Source organism: Vigna radiata, chromosome 1, assembly GCF_000741045.1.
Source record: "Vigna radiata var. radiata cultivar VC1973A chromosome 1, Vradiata_ver6, whole genome shotgun sequence".
NCBI classification, from domain to species: Eukaryota; Viridiplantae; Streptophyta; class Magnoliopsida; order Fabales; family Fabaceae; genus Vigna; species Vigna radiata.
The window spans coordinates 1192836-1216126 of NC_028351.1; the positions used below are offsets into that span (position 1 = coordinate 1192836).

The 23291-nt window shown below is 34.8% G+C and overlaps 5 protein-coding genes across 14 annotated transcripts in view; all 5 read left to right on the forward strand.

Moving 5' to 3' along the window:
• The window catches only part of LOC106763269 (putative disease resistance RPP13-like protein 1), a 34289-nt gene that overhangs the window by 4329 nt on the left and 6669 nt on the right, over positions 1-23291 (forward strand). Inside the window, exons 2-4 of one of the 9 annotated variants that reach the window (XM_022781448.1) lie at positions 694-779; positions 1421-1548; positions 1643-2020. The exons of 2 other annotated variants lie outside the window; for them this stretch is intronic. The gene's annotated coding sequence lies outside the window, so the exon portion shown is untranslated. Of the gene's footprint in view, positions 1-373; positions 400-693; positions 965-1420; positions 1549-1642; positions 2021-23291 lie in introns of those variants that run through there. 6 more of the 9 variants (XM_022781450.1, XM_014647482.2, XM_014647475.2 and 3 more) reach the window with 6 other exon arrangements.
• LOC106763260 (putative disease resistance RPP13-like protein 1) lies at positions 2560-6982 on the forward strand. The gene has a single exon (XM_014647468.2). The coding sequence runs from the start codon at positions 2798-2800 to the stop codon at positions 6329-6331; it is 3534 nt and encodes a 1177-aa protein (XP_014502954.1). The 5' UTR covers positions 2560-2797; the 3' UTR covers positions 6332-6982.
• On the forward strand, positions 9346-12990 carry LOC106763302 (putative disease resistance RPP13-like protein 1). The gene has a single exon (XM_014647506.2). It carries the CDS (start codon positions 9416-9418, stop codon positions 12812-12814), a length of 3399 nt encoding a protein of 1132 aa, XP_014502992.1. The 5' UTR covers positions 9346-9415; the 3' UTR covers positions 12815-12990.
• Positions 14537-18378, forward strand: LOC106763285 (putative disease resistance RPP13-like protein 1). 2 transcript variants are annotated; one of them, XM_014647492.2, is made up of 2 exons: positions 14537-18091; positions 18202-18378. In XM_014647492.2, exon 1 carries the CDS (start codon positions 14648-14650, stop codon positions 18047-18049), a length of 3402 nt encoding a protein of 1133 aa, XP_014502978.1. In that variant the 5' UTR covers positions 14537-14647; the 3' UTR covers positions 18050-18091; positions 18202-18378. The 2 variants fall into 2 exon arrangements, with proteins under 2 accessions (XP_014502978.1, XP_014502986.1); XM_014647500.2 differs by having other exon boundaries at positions 18248-18378.
• LOC111241710 (putative disease resistance RPP13-like protein 1) lies at positions 19357-23007 on the forward strand. Its single transcript, XM_022781474.1, has one exon. It carries the CDS (start codon positions 19494-19496, stop codon positions 22929-22931), a length of 3438 nt encoding a protein of 1145 aa, XP_022637195.1. The 5' UTR covers positions 19357-19493; the 3' UTR covers positions 22932-23007.

Below are 23291 nucleotides of genomic sequence, written 5' to 3' on the forward strand. Positions count from 1 at the left end.
TGTAAAACGTTAATATCAGTAACATTTTTAAAACATTTCCTTTATTACAAAAATACTACCAAAGGTTTTAAAGTAACATTTCAATTACGTTACTTTTTATAAAATAAACATTACTAAAAAACTTTAATAATATTTTTAGGCTGTTTTTTTTCTATTGAATAAAGTTAATAAAAAAATTTAATAGTATTTTTTAATGTTGTTTTTTATTAAAAAACAATTACTAAATTATAAGACCCATAAAAGAAAAAGTTCAATTATGGATTTTCTGTAATTTCTTGCATGATAAAAATTATAGTTATGGAGAAGTTTCCTTTCTGCAAAATCACATGTAAAGGTAAAGATTCTCAGAATGTGTATGTGCTTTTGTTTTTAGGATGAAAGATTGAGGGGAAGAATTAAAAGCCTTTTATGTTTTGAAGAACATTGGCCTAAGAAGGATAATAGTAAAGGTAAACAAAAATTAGCAACTATATAAGAAAATCATGTTTACCACAGGGGTCATCTAACTCAATTAGCTGAGTAGTGTGTGTGGGTTGTTGAAAACCTCCTACTATACCTATATTCAATTTCTATGAATAAAAGAATCATGTTTAACTCTTAATAAGAGAAAATTCTACATTAAAAACTGAAACTAGTATGATGCAAGGCTGAAAACTGAATGCACATGATCTTGTTTTGGCTTTTTCAATTCAGAATGAAGAAGATGAATTGAATGCATTCTAATGAAAATGAAATTGGGCAGAAACAGGTTGAATGTCTGTGGATTCAGCAGGTTCTGAGTAAGCCTTCAATTAGCAGCAACAATGATTGCTCAAACTACTCAACTCCAATTCTATGCACCACTGTTGTTGTTGTCAATCTCTTTATTCAACTCCAAATATTCTTCTCAGTTGCATCTCTTTTTTTTTTTTTTTTCTTTCTTTCTGAGAATCCTAAAATCAAAAAATATAAAATTCTAACAAAGAATGCCAATTAACAAAGATTTAGAAAAACTACCATTCATTGAAGGAAAACCAAATATTAATCTAGACCAAATATTAATCTAGAGCAAATATGAACAAATATGAAGGAAAACTTGGTTTATATTGGATGGAACCCGACACAGAACTGTTTAAATGTTGGAGATCCAAATTGAATAGATCTGAGAAAGTAGAACACTATGTAAAGATGAAAGATTCATTAATCTATTTTCTTAAGATTTTGGGTAGAGAGTAGTACTAATTCTTTATGTGATTGAGTTTAGATCTTGCAGTGAATGAGTTTTATTAAATGATTTGTTAATTGACAATAATATAATTCTTTTTTCAAATCAAACATTTTTCTACGACTTGTCTTTTTGTTATCTGTTAAATCAATATGTATGAACAATAATTTATGTTTAATTTGTTTAATATCTCACATTTTTAATCTAAACATGCAGCATGCTGCAATGGCAATTGACATTGTGAAGCTTTAGCATCGCCATTTAATTGGAAAAATCTGAAGATGCAGCTCTACAAAGTTTGTATGCTGAAGTTTTTATGACGAATCCACTCATTCTTTTGTGGGGTATTGATTTTTAAGTTAATAATTTAAATGGAAGCAGACGAGCCATGTGCTAATCACACTTTCTTATTTACATTATCCGTGTTTATGTCTGAAGGTAATAGAAGACAGCCTCTTCAGCTGGACCTGGATTCTCAGCATGACACTGAACAATGGACTTTTCCATCGTGCGCCTTTGCCTCTCATTGCTTTTCATGCCTTCCTCCACATGTCCATTTTTTATTATTCAGTTGATCATGATTTTCTCTGTACAATTTCAGTTGAGAAACATGGAATATTATATGAATTCTATCTGAATCTGGAAGCTTTAATTTATGAGCAACCTTTCCTACTATCTGCATATTCAAAGGACCAAAATATCTCAATTCAAGTTTCTGATTCTTCCTTAGAGCCAAAAGTCTCTGCTACAACTTTGCTAGTATAGTCAGTCTTCAATGGCATGAAATGAGTTACCTTAGATAATCGATCAACCACAACCTACAACATAGATCACAGTGAACCCTTGAGATGAAAGCAATACAGTAATATATATATATATATATATATATATATATATATATATATATTGATTTATCCAAATTAATGACGTTATATTCTCAATAATCCTATAATTAAGAACAACTTAAATTAAAATTATATAAGACAAATTAATCATTATTATAATCTCTATTATAATAATAAGTTTTTAATTTTAATCAAAAACTAAAACCGAAAATCAAATCTGAATTTTATTATTTCCAAGACTAAAATTTTAGCACAGTAATAACTGAACTAAAAGTATATCTAGAAACATTTTATTAACCTTATGAAACAGAAGGAAAACCAACGAAGTACATGAATCCTTAAATGTTATTATATTTAGAAAAATCAAGCCTGATGCAGAGAAATTTTATGTATGGCAGAAATGTGAGCATGGATAAGGAGAAAAATCAAAAGGCAACCATTGGTTTTAAAATATTGTATGCCAAGTCAGATGTCCCTGCTGATTTCTTATTCTCAGACATCCATCTCATGGAGCTCTGAACATTTTTCTTATCCGAAAGATTCAACAATTATTGCTTCAGTGGGACCTACAAACCTCTCTATATAGAATTTCATATAATTTCATTCATCACAACCGTTGAATGAATAACCAAGTGATCACATTTGATATTGCTCAATCAAACTTATCCAATGCTAGCTAACTACTCATTTCGTCAGTACAGAATCCCTGTCCTGTATCCCTGTTAAACTTCCATTTCCAACTCCTATCATGGCAGCAGAACTTGTTGGTGGTGCTCTTCTTTCCGCTTTTCTTCAGGTTGCATTCGACAGGCTGGCTTCTCCTCAATTCGTTGACTTCTTTCGTCGAAGAAAACTTGATGAGAAGCTGCTCCGAAATTTGAACATCATGCTCCACTCAGTCAATGCTTTGGCTGATGATGCAGAACAGAAGCAGTTCACAGATCCACACGTGAAATCATGGCTTTTTTCTGTCAAAGAGGCTGTCTTCGATGCAGAAGATCTCTTGGATGAAATTGATTATGAAATCACCAGATGCCAAGCGGAAGCTGAATCAGAACCTCAAACCATCATTTACAAGGTATCAAACTTCTTCAATGCTACTTTCAGATCATTTAACAAGAAAGTTGACTCAGGGTTGAAAGAAGTCCTAGAAAAGTTAGAATACCTTACAGGGCAAAAGGGTGCTCTTGGTTTGAAAGAGGGTACTTATTCTGGTGATAGATCAGGTAGTACAATCTCACAAAAATTGCCATCAACTTCTTTGGTGGCTGAAAGTGTTATTTATGGCAGAGATACTGACAAAGAAATGATCATTAACTGGCTCACATCAGAAACCGACATCTGTGACCAACCATCAATACTTTCTATAGTGGGTATGGGTGGGTTGGGTAAGACCACACTCGTCCAACATGTATACAATGATCCCAAGATGGACGATGCTAAATTTGATAGCAAAGCATGGGTCTGTGTTTCAGATCATTTTAATGCTTTAACAGTGGCAAAAACAATTCTTGAGGCAATCACTGATGAAAAAGATGAAAGTGGAAACCTAGAAATGGTTCACAAAAAGCTAAAGGAAAAATTGAAAGGAAAGAAATTTCTTCTTATACTGGATGATATTTGGAACCAAAGACGAGACGAATGGGAAGCTGTACAAACTCCTCTTAGCTATGCGGCTCCAGGGAGTAAAATTCTTGTCACAACACGTGATGAGAAAGTTGCTTCTAACATGCAGTCTAAAGTACATCGCCTAAAGCAATTGCGAGAGGATGAATGCTGGAAAGTTTTTGAAAAACACGCATCAAAAGATTATAATATTGAATTGAACGATGAACTAAAGGAGATTGGTAGCAGGATCGTTGATAAGTGCAAGGGGTTACCTCTAGCTTTGAAAACAATTGGATGCCTTTTACGCACAAAGTCATCCATTTCAGATTGGAAAAGCGTACTGGTAAGTGACATATGGGACTTACCTAATGAAGACAATGAAATTATCCCGGCACTACTTTTGAGCTATCACCATCTTCCTTCTCATCTTAAAAGGTGCTTTGCTTATTGTGCCTTGTTCCCCAAAGATTATGAGTTTGTGAAGGAGGAGTTAATTTTGTTGTGGATGGCCGAAAGTTTTCTACAGTGCCCTCAAATTAGACATCCAGAAGAAGTTGGTGAACAATACTTTAATGATCTATTGTCAAGGTCTTTCTTTCAACAATCAACCACGGAAAAGCGGTTCGTAATGCATGACCTTCTGAATGACTTGGCAAAATATGTCTGTGGAGACATCTGTTTCAGGTTGAAATTTGATAAAGGAAAATACATACCGAAAACAACCCGTCATTTTTCCTTTGAATTTGATCACGTCAAATGTTTTGATGGTTTTGGGAGTTTAACTGATGCTAAAAGACTACGTTCATTTCTTCCAATTACAGAAATCGAGAGAACTTACCTTGGTTATTATCCTTGGCAATTCAAGATTTCGGTACATGATTTGTTCTCCAAGTTTAAGTTTTTACGCATCTTATCTTTCTATAATTGTTTGGGCCTTGCAAAACTCCCAGATTCTATAGGTGATCTTAAGCATCTTCGTTTGTTAGACTTTTCACACACTGGGATACAAAAACTACCTGACTCAACCTGTTTACTCTATAACTTGCTAATACTGAGGTTGAACCATTGTTTAAGGCTGGAGGAATTGCCCTCAAATTTGCATAAACTGACCAAATTGCGTTGTCTAGAATTCAAAGATACAAAGGTTACAAAGATGCCACTGCATTTTGGAGAATTGAAGAATCTTCAAGTACTGAATATGTTTTTCATCGACAAAAATAATGAGTTTAGTACTAAGCAGTTAGGAAGACTCAGGCTTCATGGAAGGCTATCAATTAATGAGGTGCAGAATATTACAAATCCTTTGGATGCATTAGAAGCAAATTTGAAAAATCAACACCTTGTGGAATTAGAGTTAAAATGGAACTCAAAGCACATCCTTAATGATCCAAAGAAAGAAAAGAAAATACTTGAGAATCTACAACCTCCCAAACAATTGGAGGGTTTAGGTATAAGCAACTATGGTAGTACACATTTCCCAAGTTGGTTATTCAATAATTCGTTAACAAATTTGGTATTCTTACGGTTGGAGGATTGTAAATATTGCATATTTTTGCCTCCTCTTGGTCTATTGTCATCTTTGAAGACCCTCGAAATCGTAGGGCTTGATGGAATAGTGAGCATTGGTGATGAGTTTTATGGGAGCAATGCTTCTTCATTCATGTCCTTAGAAAGATTGGAATTCTATGACATGAAGGAATTGAGAGAATGGAAATGTAAAACTACATCTTTTCCACGTCTTCAACATCTGTCTATGGATCACTGTCCCGAGCTGAAAGTTCTGTCAGAGCACCTTCTTCATTTAAAGAAACTAGTTATTGGTTACTGTGATAAGCTCATCATTAGCAGAAACAACATGGACACATCATCGCTTGAATTCTTGAAAATTTGTTCATGCCCACTTACGAATATTCCCATGACCCATTATGACTTCCTTGAAGAAATGGATATAGATGGCGGTGTTGACTTTCTTACAACCTTTTCGCTAGATTTCTTTCCAAATCTCCGTTCACTTCAACTAACCAGATGCCGAAACCTACAAAGATTTTCTCATGAGCATACTCATAATCATCTCAAGTACTTCATAATTGAGAAGTGCCCTCTAGTTGAATCATTTTTCAGTGAAGGGTTATCTGCACCGTTGTTACAAAGAATTGAAATTCGGGGAGCGGAGAATTTACAGTTGTTGCCAAAACGCATGGAAATCCTGCTTCCATCTCTTATTGAATTGTTGATAATTGATTGTCCAAAAGTGGAGACATTCCCAGAAGGAGGTTTGCCATCAAATGTAAAACATGTGTCTCTTTCAAGTTTAAAACTTATCGCCTCCTTGAGAGAGTCATTGGATGCCAACACATGTCTTGAAAGCTTGTCTATTGGAAAGTTGGATGTTGAGTCGTTTCCTGATGAAGTTTTGCTACCACACTCTCTCACTTCTCTACAAATATTTGATTGCCCAAATCTTAAAAAGATGGAGTACAAGGGTCTCTCTGACCTCTCCTCTCTCACACTTCTTCACTGCCCTGGCCTTCAATGCTTACCAGACGAGGGTCTGCCCAAAGCCATCTCTTCTCTTACAATTTGGGACTGTCCATTGCTCAAACAACGTTGTCAGAATCCAGAAGGCGAAGACTGGGGAAAGATTGGTCACATTGAAAAATTAATTATTAGGTAATGAGACACAAGTTCAAAGTTAGATGTATTCACGATTTCCATTGATCTGTCTCTTGTACATGTGCTAATTCTCCACAATATCTCTCCACCCTTACAAGTACAAATTTCTTAGTTGCAAATATTTCACTCAGTAATCGGCATTTACTAAACATTGTTGGATAAACTTTAATGGATGGACCCCATCATTTGATTTAAGGACCATGAAAATAGAGAAATAGAAAGAGGGGCCGTTGTTTTCTGGAGTTGAGAGTGTTGTTGTGTAGCCCATTGTATTGTTTAATGAGTTTTAAGAGTGTCTTTGTTGTAAGTTAGAGAGTGAAGGTTGTTGTGTTTGTGTGTTCTGGACTTTTACAGAAAAAATTATAAAGAAGATATTTATCAGATACTACATAAACACCAAGTTTTAAAGGGGATGATCAGATGAGTTTTAATGCGTCTCATTTGTCAATATGAAAGAATATAATTGTTTTTCCAAATCGAACATTTTTCTCCAACTTGTTTTTTGCTATTGTTATCTGTTATTTCTTTTGAACAAAAGTAGTAATAATGTTATTTTGTTGATTGCAAAATTGTAAAAGTAATCACATTAAATGTTTTTATTATTTCGTTGTTACGCTGAATTTCACTTTGGATAAGTTTGATTTAAATTGTGAGTTAACAAAAGAAAAGATAGCTTTAAATGTTGTTTTTGTTTTGATCCAAAAGCATAAATGAAAAATAGTAATGAATAGAAGACTAACACAACATGATGGTTTGCCACATAATCATCACGCGAATCGATCATAACACCTCACCCATCAAACTACCCCGTTTAGGAAATACCACAACACATCATGAAAAAAATACCTCAAACAATTTGACATTCATTCAAAATAACTCCACACCCATTCAAAACAACATATTAATCCCACTCAAAAGGAATCCCATGACATGAGAAATAAAAAACACTACAACCCATATAAAAGAAACATGGCAAGCAAACAAAACATGCCACAACTTTCATCAATTCCTGTGCCCGAAAACTTATACCCATGAACAGAACCCAACATCATTTTTACTCTACAAGAAACTTTCAAAACCCATGATTTGACTACCTTATTTATAATATAGAAGAAAAACTCCTAGAGCCCTCCCCTCCCCCTATTCATTCATAGTCTTATAAAGCATCACAAAAATTAAACCACAAACATCCAACATAACCCCACGCATGACTCAGACCAACGAAACGCAACATGTAACTTGGTGCATGAACATTGTAGCATCAAAATTGACTAAAACAACACCTGGAACTTGATTCCCAAAACTTTGTTCACTCAAACTCAGGTTTTGTAATCTGCAAATTATTTCACAGGATCACACTCGTAATCATCTCAAGGATTTGGATATCAGTAAATCACTTTAATTTGAATCATTTCCCATGGAAGGATTATCTGCCACCAGGCTAGTAAAATTTAGTATTAAGGAATTGATGAGCTTGAAATTATTGCCTAAACGTGTGGGTATTCTCCTCCATCTCTTACAGACCTACGAATATTAGATTGTCCACAAGTGGAGCTATTCTCTGATGGAGGTTTGCATGTTGGGTATAAACAAAGTCTCACACATAGATACCTTTATTGGTATGAGGCTTTTTGGAGTGATACCAAAAACAAATCCGTGAGAGCTTTACCAAAGTGAGGAACTGCTCAAACATCAGGTACTTCTTCTCCACTTTACCTTTGAACCTTCTGAAATACAATCTTGGCTATTGTAAGTATTTCACTCTCTAGTTAACATTTGCCAAATAACAGCAAAAGCTTGTCAACCAGGTGTGCCTATTCTCCACAATGATTTCTTTTTCTAATATTCTAATTACATGTAAAATTTATATTTTCAATATTCAGTATTGAAATTGAATTTCAAGCAAATGTCTTTATTTAGGACATTATGAGAATCGTGAAGGCATTGAAGTGCAAACGTTATGCCATGTAGCATCGACTGGGGAAAGATTGCTCTGTAGTTTGGAATAATGGCTGGATCGTCATCCTTTAGGAAGGGTCCTTGGAAGAAATAGATTTGGTTTGCAGGATTGTGGAAAACCTTTTCACAAATGGGTTCTCTTAATTGTATATCTGTGTACCAAAAGGGGACAATGAATGTGCTAAGAAACATCAATTTTATGAATAGCTTTTTTAATGAATTTCAAATACTAGATATTAAGAAACAGGTGAGAAAGCAGAGTTTGTTGACAGTATCGGCTGAACAATAAATTAATAGTGTGTTTGACAAGCACTCAAGTTTTGAAAAAAAAAAAAAGCACACAGAATTAAATTACAATATACATAACTAATTGCTTGAACAAATAAAACCTTATTTGAAAGATATTTTAATCACAGCATTGGTCAATGAAACAATCACAGCAAAATTATTCAAATAATTGCAAAATTAAACTGACAATGTGAGACAAATGTAGAACCAACGAAGTGCAATAATACAAGACAACCTTAAATGCCAGCTATCGACCACTACCATATTCTTCCAAAATCGCATCTCAAAATCTCTAATTTAATATCAAAATCGGTATTAGGTCCTATTCTGGAGTCAGTCAATTAGATAATACTAAAAATGGTTACCTGACCATTTTAAAATAAAAGTGAAACAAACCTGAAAGCTTTCAAAATAATAATATTAAATTGAAAAGAAATATAAATAAAGAGATGAAAATTACTATTAAACCAAATTGAAAATAACGATAGACAAAGAGACAAATAAAGATTAATAAACGAATCTTGGCTAAATAAAATTACACAACATGTGCTAAACTAGCTTAAATATTGCTTCACTGGGTCCCATAACTCCCTTTCCATCAGGATTTCATACTTTCATTCATCACAACCGTTGAATNAATATCGAACTGCTCACATTTTATAATGATGAATAAAACTTATCAAATGTTCCACCATCCTTAAAGTCAAGTCTTCGTCGCAAAATAGCCAACTACCCATTTCGTTGGTGTAGAATCCTTTNCNGCACTAAATTACAGTCCTAAATATCATTTTCACATTACACACTTCCATCCAGCATCCATTCCAATTCAACTCCTNTCATGGCAGCAGAACTTGTTGGTGGTGCTCTTNTTTCTGCTTTTCTTCAGGTTGCATTCGACAGGCTGGCTTCTCCTCAATTCGTTGACTTCTTTCGTCGAAGAAAACTTGATGANAAGCTGCTCGGCAACTTGAACATCATGCTNCACTCCATCAANGCTCTNGCTNATGATGCAGAACAGAAGCAGTTCACAGATNCACACGTTAAAGCATGGCTTTTTTCTGTCAAAGAGGCTGTCTTTGATGCAGAGGATCTCTTGGTTGAAATAGATTATGAACTCACCAGATCTCAAGTGGAAGCTGAATCCAAACCTCAAACCTTTACATACAAGGTATCAAATTTCTTCAACTCTACTTTCAATTCGTTTAACAAGAAAATTGAATCAGAGATGAAAGAAGTCCTAGAAAAACTAGAATATCTTGCAAAGCAAAAGGGTGCTCTTGGTTTGAAAGAGGGTAATTATTCTGGTGATAGATCAGGTGGTAAAGTGTCACAGAAATTGCCATCATCTTCTTTGGTGGTTGAAAGTGTTATTTACGGAAGAGATGCCGACAAAGAAATGATCTTTAATTGGCTCACATCTGAGAACGAGAATCATAACCATCTATCCATACTTTCCATAGTGGGCATGGGTGGATTGGGTAAGACCACACTCGCCCAGCATGTATACAATGACCCAAAATTGGAGACTAAATTTGATATAAGAGCTTGGGTGTGTGTTTCTGATCATTTTGATATTTTGACAGTGACAAAAACAATTCTTGAGGCAATTACAAAATCTAAAGATGATAGCGTAGATCTAGAAATGGTTCATGGAAGATTGAAAGAAAAAGTATCGCGAAAGAAATTTCTTCTTATTTTAGATGATGTTTGGAGCGAAAGGCGAGAAGAATGGGAAGCTGTGCGGACTCCTCTTAGCTACGGGGCTCTTGGAAGTAGAATTCTTGTCACAACACGTGTTGAGAAAGTTGCTCATAACATGAGATCTAGAGTGCATCGCCTAAAACAGTTAGAAGAAGATGAAGGCTGGACAGTTTTTGAAGAGCAAGCTCTAAAAGGTGATGATGTTGAATTGAATGATGAGAAAATGGAGATTGGTAGAAGGATAGTTGACAAGTGCAAAGGATTACCTCTTGCTTTGAAAACAATTGGAAGTCTTCTCCGTACAAAGTCATCCATTTTAGATTGGAAGAGCGTATTGGAAAGCGACATATGGGACTTACAGAAAGAAGTTGAAATTATGCCTGCTCTGTTATTGAGTTATCAGCACCTTCCTTCACACCTGAAGAGTTGCTTTGCTTATTGTGCGTTATTTCCAAAAGATTATGAATTTGACAAGATGGAATTAATTTTGTTGTGGATGGCTGAAGGTTTTCTCCATCATTCTCAACCGAACAAGAATGTAGAAGAAATTGGTGAACAATATTTCGATGATTTATTAACAAGGTCTTTCTTTCTTCAATCAAGCTCCGAATTGCGATTCGTCATGCATGACCTTTTGAATGATTTGGCAAAATATGTTTGTGCAGACTTCTGTTTCAGACTGAAATTTGATAAAGGAAATTGTATACCCAAAACAACCCGTCATTTTTCATTTGCATTCCGTGATGTAGGATATTTTGATGGTTTTGGGAGTTTAACTAATGCTAAAAGACTGCATTCATTTGTTCAGATTACAAAAAACACTGTGTATAGTGCTTTCCCTTGTCAAATTGAGATTTTGATACGTGAATTGTTCTCTAAATTCAAGTTCTTACGGGTGTTATCTTTGACTGGAATTTATGGACTCAAAGAGGTCCCTGATTCTGTTGGTGATCTTAAACATCTCCATTCATTGGACCTTTCTTATACTAATATACAAAAACTACCTGACTCAATATGTTTGCTCTATAACTTGTTGATATTGAGGTTGAATGGTTGTTTTTATTTTAAAGAATTGCCTTTAAGTTTGCATAAACTCACCAAATTGCGTTGTCTGGAATTTGAACGTACACAAGTGACAAAGATGCCAATGCATTTTGGAGAATTAAAGAATCTTCATGTATTGAATATGTTTTGTCTTAATGGAAATAATGAGGTCATCAATATTAAGCAACTAGGAGGACTCAATCTTCATGGAAAGTTATCAATTAATGATTTGCAAAATATTGTGAATCCTTTGGATGCATTAGAAGCAAATTTGAAAAATAAACCCCTTGTGGAGCTAAATTTAATATGGTATCGGAATCAAATCCCCGATGATCCAAGAAAAGAGAAGAAAGTGCTTGAGAATCTACAACCTTCTAATCAGTTGGAGCATCTTTCAATCAGGAGCTATTGTGGTACACAATTCCCATGTTGGTTATTCGATAATTCCTTATCAAATTTGGTGTCCTTACAGTTAGAGGATTGTAAATATTGCTTATGTTTGCCTCCCCTTGGGCTATTGTCATCTCTGAAGACCCTCTGCATTATAGGACTTGATGGAATAGTGAGCATTGGTGCTGAATTTTATGGGAGCAACTCTTCTTCATTCAAGTCCTTGGAAAGACTGGAATTCTACAACATGAATGAATGGGAAGAATGGGAATGTAAAACTACTTCTTTTCCACGTCTTCGAGGTCTTTTTATCCATGAATGTCCCAAGTTGAAAGTTCTGGCAAAGCAACTTCTTCATTTAGAGAAACTACATATTGAGTCATGTCCTAACCTCATCATTAGTGAACACAACGAAGATATATCAGGGCTTGAACTCTTGAGAACTCGTTCATGCCCACTTGTGAATATTCCCATGACCCATTATGATTTCATTGAAGATATGAAAATTATTCGTGGTTGTGACTTTCTTACAATCTTTCACCTAAATTTCTTTCCAATGCTCCGTTTTCTTGATCTGGTCGGATGCAAAAACTTGAAAAGAATTTCACAACAACACCATCATAATCATCTTGAGGTAATGTCAATCCGTGAATGTCCTCAATTTGAATCATTTCTCGGTGAAGGATTATTTGCAGCATTTCCATCTGTTATTGAACTGCATATAATTAATTGTCCAAAAGTGGAGAAGTTCCCATATGGAGGTTTGCCATCAAAGGTAAAATACATGTGTCTTTCAAGTTTAAAACTTATCGCCTCCCTGCGAGAGACCTTGGATGTCAACACATGTCTTGAAAGCTTGACTATAGAAAATTTAGATGTTGAGTCTTTTCCTGATGAAGTTTTGCTGCCACCTTCTCTTACTTCTTTAAGTATCAATCATTGCCCAAATCTCAAAAAGCTAGACTACAGGCTTCTCTATAACCTCTCCTCTCTCACACTTTTTGATTGTGGTAACCTCCAATTCTTACCTGAAGAGGGTCTGCTCAAATCCATCTCTTCTTTTGAAATTTGGTATTGTCCATTGCTCGAGCAGTGTTGTTAGAAGTCAGAAGGCAAAAAATAGAGAAAGATTCCTCACATTGAAAATTTGAGCGTTAGATAATAAGATGAAGCAGAAGTTCAAAATTAGATGTTCACCTGCTATCCAGTATTAATTCTTACACTCTAATTGCATGACTTCGACAATCTCTTCTTTGTTTTGATGTTTTTTTCTTTTAGAGTGGCATCAATCTCTTAATTTGGAATTTTGTTTATATGTTTGAATGATGAAGAAAAATAAAAGATGGATTTTTTAAATGGTACAAATTATTATTTATGGAATGATTAGATGAAAGAGCGGTTGTTGGAAGAAATTGCATGGTTGGTCTTTTATTTATAAATGCATTTATAGAAAATATTTATTTTGAGTCAAGAAAGTTTTTTTTACTAAATTTGTAAACTTAAAGTTGTTTATCTTTTTACTTTTAAATTTTTATTCATTTATCTTTTAACTCCTTTGCACATATGTCATCTCCAACGAGTTGTTGCAACTGATTATAGTTGTTTCTTCAAAATATAAATTGGCTTTTAAAAATTTTTGTTCGAACAAGACACAGAAGATTAAAGATTTTTATATGATTAACTCATGATCATACTAGACTTGATCACTCTACAGAACTTTTGGAATTATGTCTATACTTATCTGTTAAATCAATATATATGAACAATAATTTATGTTTAATTTGTTTAATATCTCACATTTTTAATCTAAACATGCAGCTTGCTGTGATGGCAATTGCATTGTGAAGCTTTAGCATCGCCATTGAATTGGAAAAATCTGAACATGCAGCTCTACAAAGTTTGTATGCTGAAGTGTTTATGATGAATCCACTCATTCTTTTTGTGGAGTATTGTTTTTTAAGTTAATGATTTAAATGGTGCTAATCACACTCTTGTTTACATTATCTGTGTTTATGTATGGAGGTAGTAGAAGATAGCCTTTGCCTTTCATATTGCTTTCAATGCCTTCTTCCACGTCTCCATTCTTGATTATTCAGTTCATCATGGTTTCTTTCAGACAACTTCAGTTGAGAAACATGGAATACCGAATGAATTCTAGTTGAATCTGGAAGCTTTAATTTATAAGCAACCTTCCATACTTTTTACATAATCTTCAAAGGACCAAAATATCTTAATTCAAGTTTCTCATTCTTCCTTAAAGCCAAAGAATCACCTACTTCAAATTGCATATTCTGTCTTTTCTTTTAAACTAACTTGTAAACACTTTTTCTCTATCAGAGACAATGAACATAGAAAATCCATGTAATTTCACTATATTTTTGACAAAAATCTCTCCACTTTGCAAGTATAGTTAGTCTTCAATGGCATGAAATGAGTTGCCTTAGAATCGATCAATTTATAAACTAAGTTTATTAATTTATAAACTAAGTTAATTTAATCTCTAGTTCATATAGGTGTGAAATTAACAACAATTTGTTGGGTTTTTGTTAAACGGGATTCCTATCCTCTAGCTCAATACCTTAATTGTCTATAACCATACTTTTTACCAAACACCTAGAAATGAACCCTCTAAGAAAGCTTGAAAAATCAAACGAAAAAAATTAGTTTGTAATCTATCCGATTAACTTATAAATAGTAACATAATCCTTATCAGAATTCTCGAAAAATATCTCCAAAGAGCTACTCTCTCTAAAGCATTAATTAATGTCAGAGATACATTCGTGGAATACACTCTGATGTATTAACGTTCAACAATTATTAAAGTCAACTACCCGGTATTGGTAAAATAACTACTAATTTCATCATTATAGCATCCTTCACTCAGTCATTGTGCTTAGTAAATCCCACTTCAAATTACACTTTTCAAACTCCTACCATGGCAGCAGAACTTGTCGGTGGTGCTCTTCTTTCCGCTTTTCTTCAGGTTGCATTCGACAGGTTGGCTTCTCCTCAATTCGTAGACTTCTTCCGTGGAAGAAAACTTGATGAGAAGTTGCTGGGCAACTTGAATATCATGCTGCATTCTATCAATGCTCTCGCTCATGATGCAGAACAGAAGCAGTTCACAGATCCACACGTTAAAGCATGGCTTTTTTCTGTCAAAGAGGCTGTTTTTGACGCAGAGGATCTCTTGGCTGAAATAGATTATGAACTCACTAGATGCCAAGTGGAAGCTGAATCCGAACCTAAAACCTTTACTCACAAGGTATCAAATTTCTTCAACTCTAGTTTCAATTCCTTTAACAAGAAAATTGAATCAGAAATGAAAGAACTCCTAGAAAAACTAGAATATCTTNCAAAGCAAAAGGGTGCTCTTGGTTTGAAAGAGGGTACTTATTCTGGTGACAGGTCAGGTGATAAAATGTCACAGAAATTGCCATCATCTTCTTTGATGGTTGAAAGTGTTATTTATGGTAGAGATGCCGACAAAGAAATGATCTTTAATTGGCTGACATCTGAGACCGACAATCAAAACCTATCCATACTTTCCATAGTGGGCATGGGTGGATTGGGTAAGACCACACTCGCCCAGCATGTATACAATGACCAAAAAATCGAGACTAAATTTGATATAAGAGCTTGGGTGTGTGTTTCCGATCATTTTGATATTTTGACAGTGACAAAAACAATTCTTGAGGCAATTACAAAATCTAAAGATGACAGCGGAAACCTAGAAATGGTTCATGGAAGATTGAAAGAAAAAGTATCGGGAAAGAAATTTCTTCTGGTTTTGGATGATATTTGGAGCGAAAGGCGAGAAGAATGGGAAGCTGTGCAAACTCCTCTAAGCTATGGGGCTCCAGGAAGTAGAATTCTTGTCACAACACGTGTTGAGAAAGTTGCTTCTAACATGAGATCTAAAGTGCATCGCCTAAAGCAGTTAGAAGAAGATGAATGCTGGAAAGTTTTTGAAGAGCAAGCTCTAAAAGGTGATGATATTGAATTGAATGATGATAAAAAGGAGATTGGTAGAAGGATAGTTGAGAAGTGCAAAGGATTACCTCTTGCTTTGAAAACAATTGGAAGTCTTCTCTGCACAAAGTCATCCCTTTCAGATTGGAAAAACGTATTGAAAAGCGACATATGGGACTTGCCGAAAGAAGTCGAAATTATTCCTGCTCTACTATTGAGTTATCAGCACCTTCCTTCTAATCTCAAGAGGTGCTTTGCTTATTGTGCATTATTTCCGAAAAATTATGAGTTTGACAAAGACGAATTAATTTTGTTGTGGATGGCTGAAGGTTTTCTCCATTACTCTCCGCAGAACAACAATATAGAAGAAATTGGTGAACAATATTTTGATGATCTGCTAACCAGGTCTTTCTTTCTTCGGTCAAACATCAAAATGCATTTCTCCATGCATGATCTTCTGAATGATTTGGCAAAATATGTTTCTGCAGAATTCTGTTTCAGGTTGAATTTTGATAAAGGAGATTGTGTACCCAAAACAACCCGTCATTTTTCATATGCTCTCAGCGACTTAAATTCTTGTGATGTAAAATATTTTGATGGTTTAGGAAGTTTAAGGGATGCTAAAAGACTGCGATCATTTCTTCCAATTGTAAGTAATTATGGTGACGGTCTTTTTTCTCGATTCGAGATTTTGATACGTGAATTCTTCAAGTTGAAGTTTTTACGCGTCTTATCTTTGAATGGATATCATCACTTCAAAGAGGTCCCTGATTCTGTTGGTGATCTTAAACATCTCCATTCATTGGACCTTTCTTATACTTGGATACAAAGACTACCAGACTCAGTAGGTTTGCTCTATAATTTGCTGATATTGAAGTTGAATGGTTGTTTCTATTTGAAGGAATTGCCTTCAAGTTTGCGTAATCTCACCAAATTACGTTGCTTGGAGTTTGAAGATACAGAAGTGACAAAGATGCCAATGCATTTTGAACAGGTGAAGAATCTTCATGTACTGAATATGTTTTGTGTCAGTAGAAATAGTGAGTTCAGTATTAAGCAGCTAGGTGGAATCAATCTTCATAAAAGGCTATCAATTAATGAGCTGCAAAATATTGACAATCCTTTGGATGCATTAGAAGCAAATTTGAAAAAAAAACAGCTTGTGCGACTAAAGTTAATATGGAATTTGAATCACATCCCCGATGATCCAATGAAAGAGAAGAAAGTGCTTGAGAATCTACAACCTTCTAATCAGTTGGAACATCTTTCAATCAGGAGCTATTGTGGTACACAATTCCCAAGTTGGGTATTTGATAATTCGTTATCAAATTTGGTATCCTTAGAGTTAGAGGATTGTAAATATTGCTTATATTTACCTCCCCTTGGATTATTGTCATCTCTGAAGTCCCTGGAGATTAAAGGACTTGATGGAATAGTGAGCATTGGTGCTGAATTTTATGGGAGCAACTCTTCTTCATTCAAGTCCTTGGAAATATTGAGATTCTTCTACATGAAGGAATGGGAAGAATGGGAATGCAAAACTACTTCTTTTCCACGTCTTCGACGTCTTTTTGTGGTTCAATGTCCCAAGTTGAAAGGTTTGTCAGAGCAACTTCTTCATTTAGAACAACTATATATTGAGTCATGTCCTAACCTCATCATTAGCGAACACATCAAAGACACATTAGCACTTGAACTCTTGACAATTATTCGTGGTTGTAACTCTCTTACAATCTTTCAACTAAATTTCTTTCCAATGCTCCGTTTTCTTCATCTCCAAGGATGCCAAAACCTACAAAGAATTTCACAAGAGCACCCTCATAATCATCTCGAGACAATGTCAATTTGTGCATGTCCTCAATTTGAATCATTTCCCGGTGAAGGGTTATCTGAAGCATTTCCATCTCTTACTGAACTGCGGATAATTAATTGTCCAAAAGTGGAGAAGTTCCCAGATGTAGGTTTGCCATCAAACGTAAAACACTTGTCTCTTTCAAGTTTAAAACTTATCACCTCCCTGCGAGAGATTTTGAATGTCAATACATGTCTTGAAATGTTATATATTGACTCTCTTGATGTGGAGTGTTTTCCCGATGAAGTTTTGCTGCCACCTTCTCTTACTTCTTTAAGAATCAGTAATTGCCGAAATCTCAAAAAGCTAGACTACAAGCTTCTCTATAACCTCTCATCTCTCACACTTTCAGAATGTCGTAACCTCCAATTCTTACCGGAGGAGGGTCTGCCCAAATCCATCTCTTTTCTTGATATTTGGGACTGTCCATTGCTCGAACAGCGTTGTCAGAAGCCAGAAGGCAAAGATTGGAGAAAGATTGCTCACATTGAAAATCTGGGTGTTGGGTCATAAGATGAAGCAGAAACTCAAAATTAGATGTTCATGTGCTAACAGGTGAGCTAATTCTTCTCACATTCTAATTGCATGGCTTCCACAAACTCTTCCTTGTTTTGTTGTTTTTTCTAGTAGAGTGGCATCATCATGTTTTGTGTTTTTCAATTCAGAATGAAGAAGAAATAAAGGCATTCTAATGAAAATGAAATTGGGCAGAAACAGGAGCAGGTTGCATGTGTGTGGATTCAGCAGCTTCTGAGTAAGCCTTCAATTGACATCAACAAGTCACTTATCAAGTTCGGCATTTTACAAGTTGTTCTTCAATGATTGCTCAAAACTACTCAACTCCAATTGGAAAAATCTGAACATGCAGCTTTACAAAGTTTGTATGCTGAAGTGTTTATGATGAATCCACTCATTCTTTTGTGGGGTATTGATTTTTAAGTCAATGATTTAAATGGAAGCAGATGAGCTCTGTGCTAATCACACTCTTGTTTACATTATCCGTGTTTATGATATAAAAGTTTGAATGATATATTGATGGATCCAGATAATAATGACAATATAAAGATATAATAATCCTTAAATTATTTTTTGGAGATAATAAAATTTAAATAAATATATTAAATGACAGTAGTATAACTTCTTTTTTGTTTGCCTTGAAGAATTAGATTTTCTGTTTAGTTTAGATAATAATGGAATTCATAATTGATACAATTTATTGAAAGAAAAGTTATTTGCCCAATTTATTAAAAAAATATGTTTCATTTCATTAAAGAAATATTTAGGCACGTTTATTAAATTAAATGTTACAAAATAGTAACATTTTTATAATGTTGTATCTATTAAAAAAATGTTACTAAAGAAACAAAGAGAGACAAATAACAAAATCTTGGCTAATTAAAAGACTGACTGCATCTACTAAACTGGCTTAATTATCTCATTATAACCAATTAATTGAATAAAGAATGAATAAGAATTAGTACATTGCATGAAATAATATAACATTTTTTTTTTGTATATTTTCAAGTCAGAGAATATCCAACAATTGAAGTTTGCTACGGCCATATAAATTTTGGTTTCAAAGAACTGTAAACCAAGAAAGATGATTAATTTATTTCACCTTATTATCAGACATGCATTCATGGATTACACCATTTTTCTTATAAAAAAGACAACAATTATTGCTTCACTCCTCTCAACACATGATTCTAAATTCCACACGTTAATTCATCACCACCGTTGAATGAATATCAAACTACTCACATATTATATTGCTCAATCAAACTCATCCAATGTTTGAACCATTCATTCTTAATCTTACCATCATTCTGGAGGCTGAGAAAATTTGCCATCAAAAGAATTAAAGTCAAATCTTCTTTGTAAAATAGCCAAAAACTCATTTCATCGATATAGCATTCCTGCACTGTACTACACACTTCGTTTTACTCCATTTCCAACCATGGCAGCAGAACTTGTTGGTGGTGCTCTTCTTTCGGCTTTTCTGCAGGCTGCTTTCGACAAGATGGCTTCACCTCAATTTGTAGACTTCTTTCGTAGAAGAAAATTTGATGAGAAGCTGCTCGCAAATTTGAACATCATGCTTCACTCCATCAATTCTCTCGCTGATGATGCAGAGCAGAAGCAGTTCAGAGATCCACACGTGAAAGCATGGCTTTTTGCTGTCAAAGAGGCCGTGTTTGATGCAGAGGATCTTTTGGATGAAATCAACTATGAACTCACCAGATGCCAAATGGAAGCTGAATCTCAATCTCAATCCATCACTTACAAGGTATCAAACTTCTTCAATTCCACTTTCAGTTCATTTAACAAGAAAACTGACTCAGGGTTGAAAGAAGTCCTTGAAAAATTAGAATATCTTTCAAGGCAAAAGGGTGCTCTTGGTTTGAAAGAGTGTACGTATTCTAGTGTTGGATCTCGTGGTAATATCTCACAGAAATTGCCATCAACTTCGTTGGTGGTTGAAAGTGTTATTTATGGAAGAGATGCTGACAAAGAAATTATCTTTAATTGGCTCACTTCCGAAACCAAAAATCACCATAACCACCCATCGATACTTTCAATAGTAGGCATGGGTGGATTGGGTAAGACCACACTCGTCCAACATGTATACAACGACCCAAAGATAGACACTGCTAAATTTGATATAAAAGTTTGGGTTTGTGTTTCAGATCATTTTGATGTTTTGACAGTCACAAAAACAATTCTTGAGGCAATCGATAATAAAAAAGATGATAGTGGAAACCTAGAAATGGTTCACAAAAAACTAAAAGAAAAATTGTCAGGAAGGAAATTTCTTCTTATTTTGGATGATGTTTGGAATGAAAAACGAGAAGAATGGGAAGCTGTGCGAACTCCTCTTAGCTATGGGGCTCCAGGAAGTAGAGTTATTGTCACAACACGTGCTGAGAGAGTTGCTTCTAACATGAGGTCTGAAGTGCATCGTCTAAAGCAATTACAAGAGGATGAATGCTGGAAAGTTTTCATAAAACATGCACTAAAAGATGATGATCTTAAATTGAACGATGACCAAAAGGAGATTGGAAGAAGGATAGTTGAGAAATGCAAAGGATTACCTCTGGCTTTGAAAACAATTGGAAGTCTTTTGCACACAAAGTCATCCATTTCGGATTGGAAAAGTGTATTGGCAAGTGACATATGGGACTTACCAAAAGAAGACAGTGAAATAATCCCTGCACTATATTTGAGCTATCACTACCTTCCTTCTCATCTTAAAAGGTGTTTTTCTTATTGTGCCATATTTCCCAAAGATTACGAGTTTGTGAAGAAGGAGTTAATTTTTTTATGGATGGCAGAAAACATTTTACAGTGCCCTCAACAGATTAGACATCCAGTAGAAGTTGGTGAAGAGTATTTCAATGATCTATTGTCAAGGTCTTTCTTTCAACAATCAAGGTCCAAAAGGCATTTCATCATACACGATCTTCTGAATGATTTGGCAAAATATGTTTGTGCAGATTTCTGTTTTAGGTTGAAATTTGATAAAGGAAAATGTATACCTAAAGCAACTCGTCATTTCTCATTTGCATTTGATGACGTCAAATATTTTGATGGTTTTGGTAGTTTAACTGAGGCTAAGAGACTGCGTTCGTTTATTCCATTAACAAAATTTGGGAAAGGTTATTACCTTGATTATAGTTGGAAATTCAAGATTTCGATACATGATTTGTGCTCCAAGATGAAGTTTTTACGTGTCCTATCTTTCAATTGTTGCTCGGATCTTAGAGAGGTCCCAGATTCAGTTGGCGATCTTAAACATCTTCGCTCGTTAGATCTTTCGAGCACTGAGATACAAAAACTGCCCGACTCAACATGTTTGCTCTTTAACTTACAAATACTTAAGTTGAACTATTGTTTAAATATAGTGGAGTTACCCTCAAATTTGTATAAACTTACCAACTTGTGTTGTCTTGAATTTAAAAGAACAAGAGTAACAAAGATGCCAATGCATTTTGGAGAATTGAAGAATCTTCAAGTACTGAATACCTTTATTGTAGATAAAAATAGTGAGTTCAGTACTAAGCAGCTAGGAAGACTCGATCTTCATGGAAGGCTATCAATAAAGGAGTTGCAGAATATCAAGAATTCATCGGATGCATTAGTAATGGATTTGAAAAATAAAAGGCACCTTGTGACACTGAAGTTCAAATGGAATAAGAACCACATCCTTGATGATCCAAGGAAAGAAAAGAAAGTATTTGAGAATCTACAACCTTCCAAACAATTGGAGACTTTAGGAATCAACAACTATGGTGGTACAGAATTTCCAAACTGGGTGTTTGATAATTCATTATCTAATTTGGTGTTCTTACAGTTGAAGGACTGTAAATATTGCTTATGTTTGCCTCCCCTTGGACTTTTGTCATCTCTCAAGACCCTAAAAATTATAGGCCTCGATGGAATAGTGAGCATTGGTAATGAGTTCTATGGGAGCGAATCCTCTTCATTTAAGTCCTTGGAAAGATTGGAATTCTACAACATGAAAGAATGGGAAGAATGGGATTGTAAAACTGATTCTTTTCCGCGACTTCAAACTCTATCTATGAATGAATGTCCCAAGATGAAAGGCCTGTCAGAACAACTTCTTCATTTGAAGAAACTAATTATTCGTTCCTGTGAAATACTTGTCATTAACGAACACTACATGGATCCATCGACTCTTAAAATCTTGAGAATTTATTCGTGTCCACTTACAAATGTTCCCATTACCCTTTACAACTTCCTTGAAGAAATGGAGATTAATGGAGGTTGTGACTTTCTTACAACCTTTCCACTTGATTTGTTTCCAAAGCTCTGTTCACTTAAATTGGTTAGGTGCCGAAACCTACAAAGAATTTCACAAGAGCATACTCATAATCATCTCAAGTATCTCATAATTGAGAAGTGCCCTCAATTTGAATCGTTTCCCAGCATAGGATTATCTGCACCGTGGCTACAAACAATTGAAATTCAAGGAGCGGAAAATTTGAAGTTATTGCCGAGACACATGCAAATCCTGCTTCCGTCTCTTACCGACCTGCATATAATTGATTGTCCACAGGTGGAAATGTTCCCAGATGGAGGTTTGCCATCAAATGTGAAATATGTGTCTCTTTCAAGTTTCAAACTCATAGCTTCTCTGAGAGAGAGCTTGAATGCCAACACATGTCTTGAAAGGTTGTGTATTACAAATGGGGATATGGAATTTTTTCCCGGTGAAGTTTTGCTACCTCACTCCCTCACCTCTCTACAAATCTCTTGCTGCCCAAATCTTAAAAAGATAGACTATAAGGGTCTTCCCAAATCCATCTCCACTCTTAATATTTGGGATTGTCCATTGCTTCAACAATGTTGTCAAAATTCAGAAGACAAAGACTGAGGAAAGATTGCTCACATTGAAAATCTAACAATTTGGTAATAAGATGAAGTAGATGTGAACAAGTGCCATTTGTGAATTACCAGAGGAGTCTATGCTCAAATCCATCTCTTCTCTTACAGTCAGGGGTTGTCCATTGCTCAACTTGTATTGTCAAAATCCAGAAGACAAAAGTTGGAGAAAGATTGCTGACGTTAAAGAAATGCTGCTTATTGAGTAATAAGATGAACCACAAATTCAAAATTAGGTGTACCAATTCCCATTTGTCTGCTTCTTGAACATGTGGTAATTCTCCACAATGGTGAAATTAAAAGTAAAAGATTTGTAACCATGTATGAAATGTGAATGAAATAAATCCACTCC

Coding starts and splice junctions, on each gene's coding strand:
- LOC106763260 (XM_014647468.2), top strand. CDS start 2,798: ATGGCAGCAGAACTTGTTGGTGGTGCTCTTCTTTCCGCTTTTCTTCAG.
- LOC111241710 (XM_022781474.1), top strand. CDS start 19,494: ATGGCAGCAGAACTTGTTGGTGGTGCTCTTCTTTCGGCTTTTCTGCAG.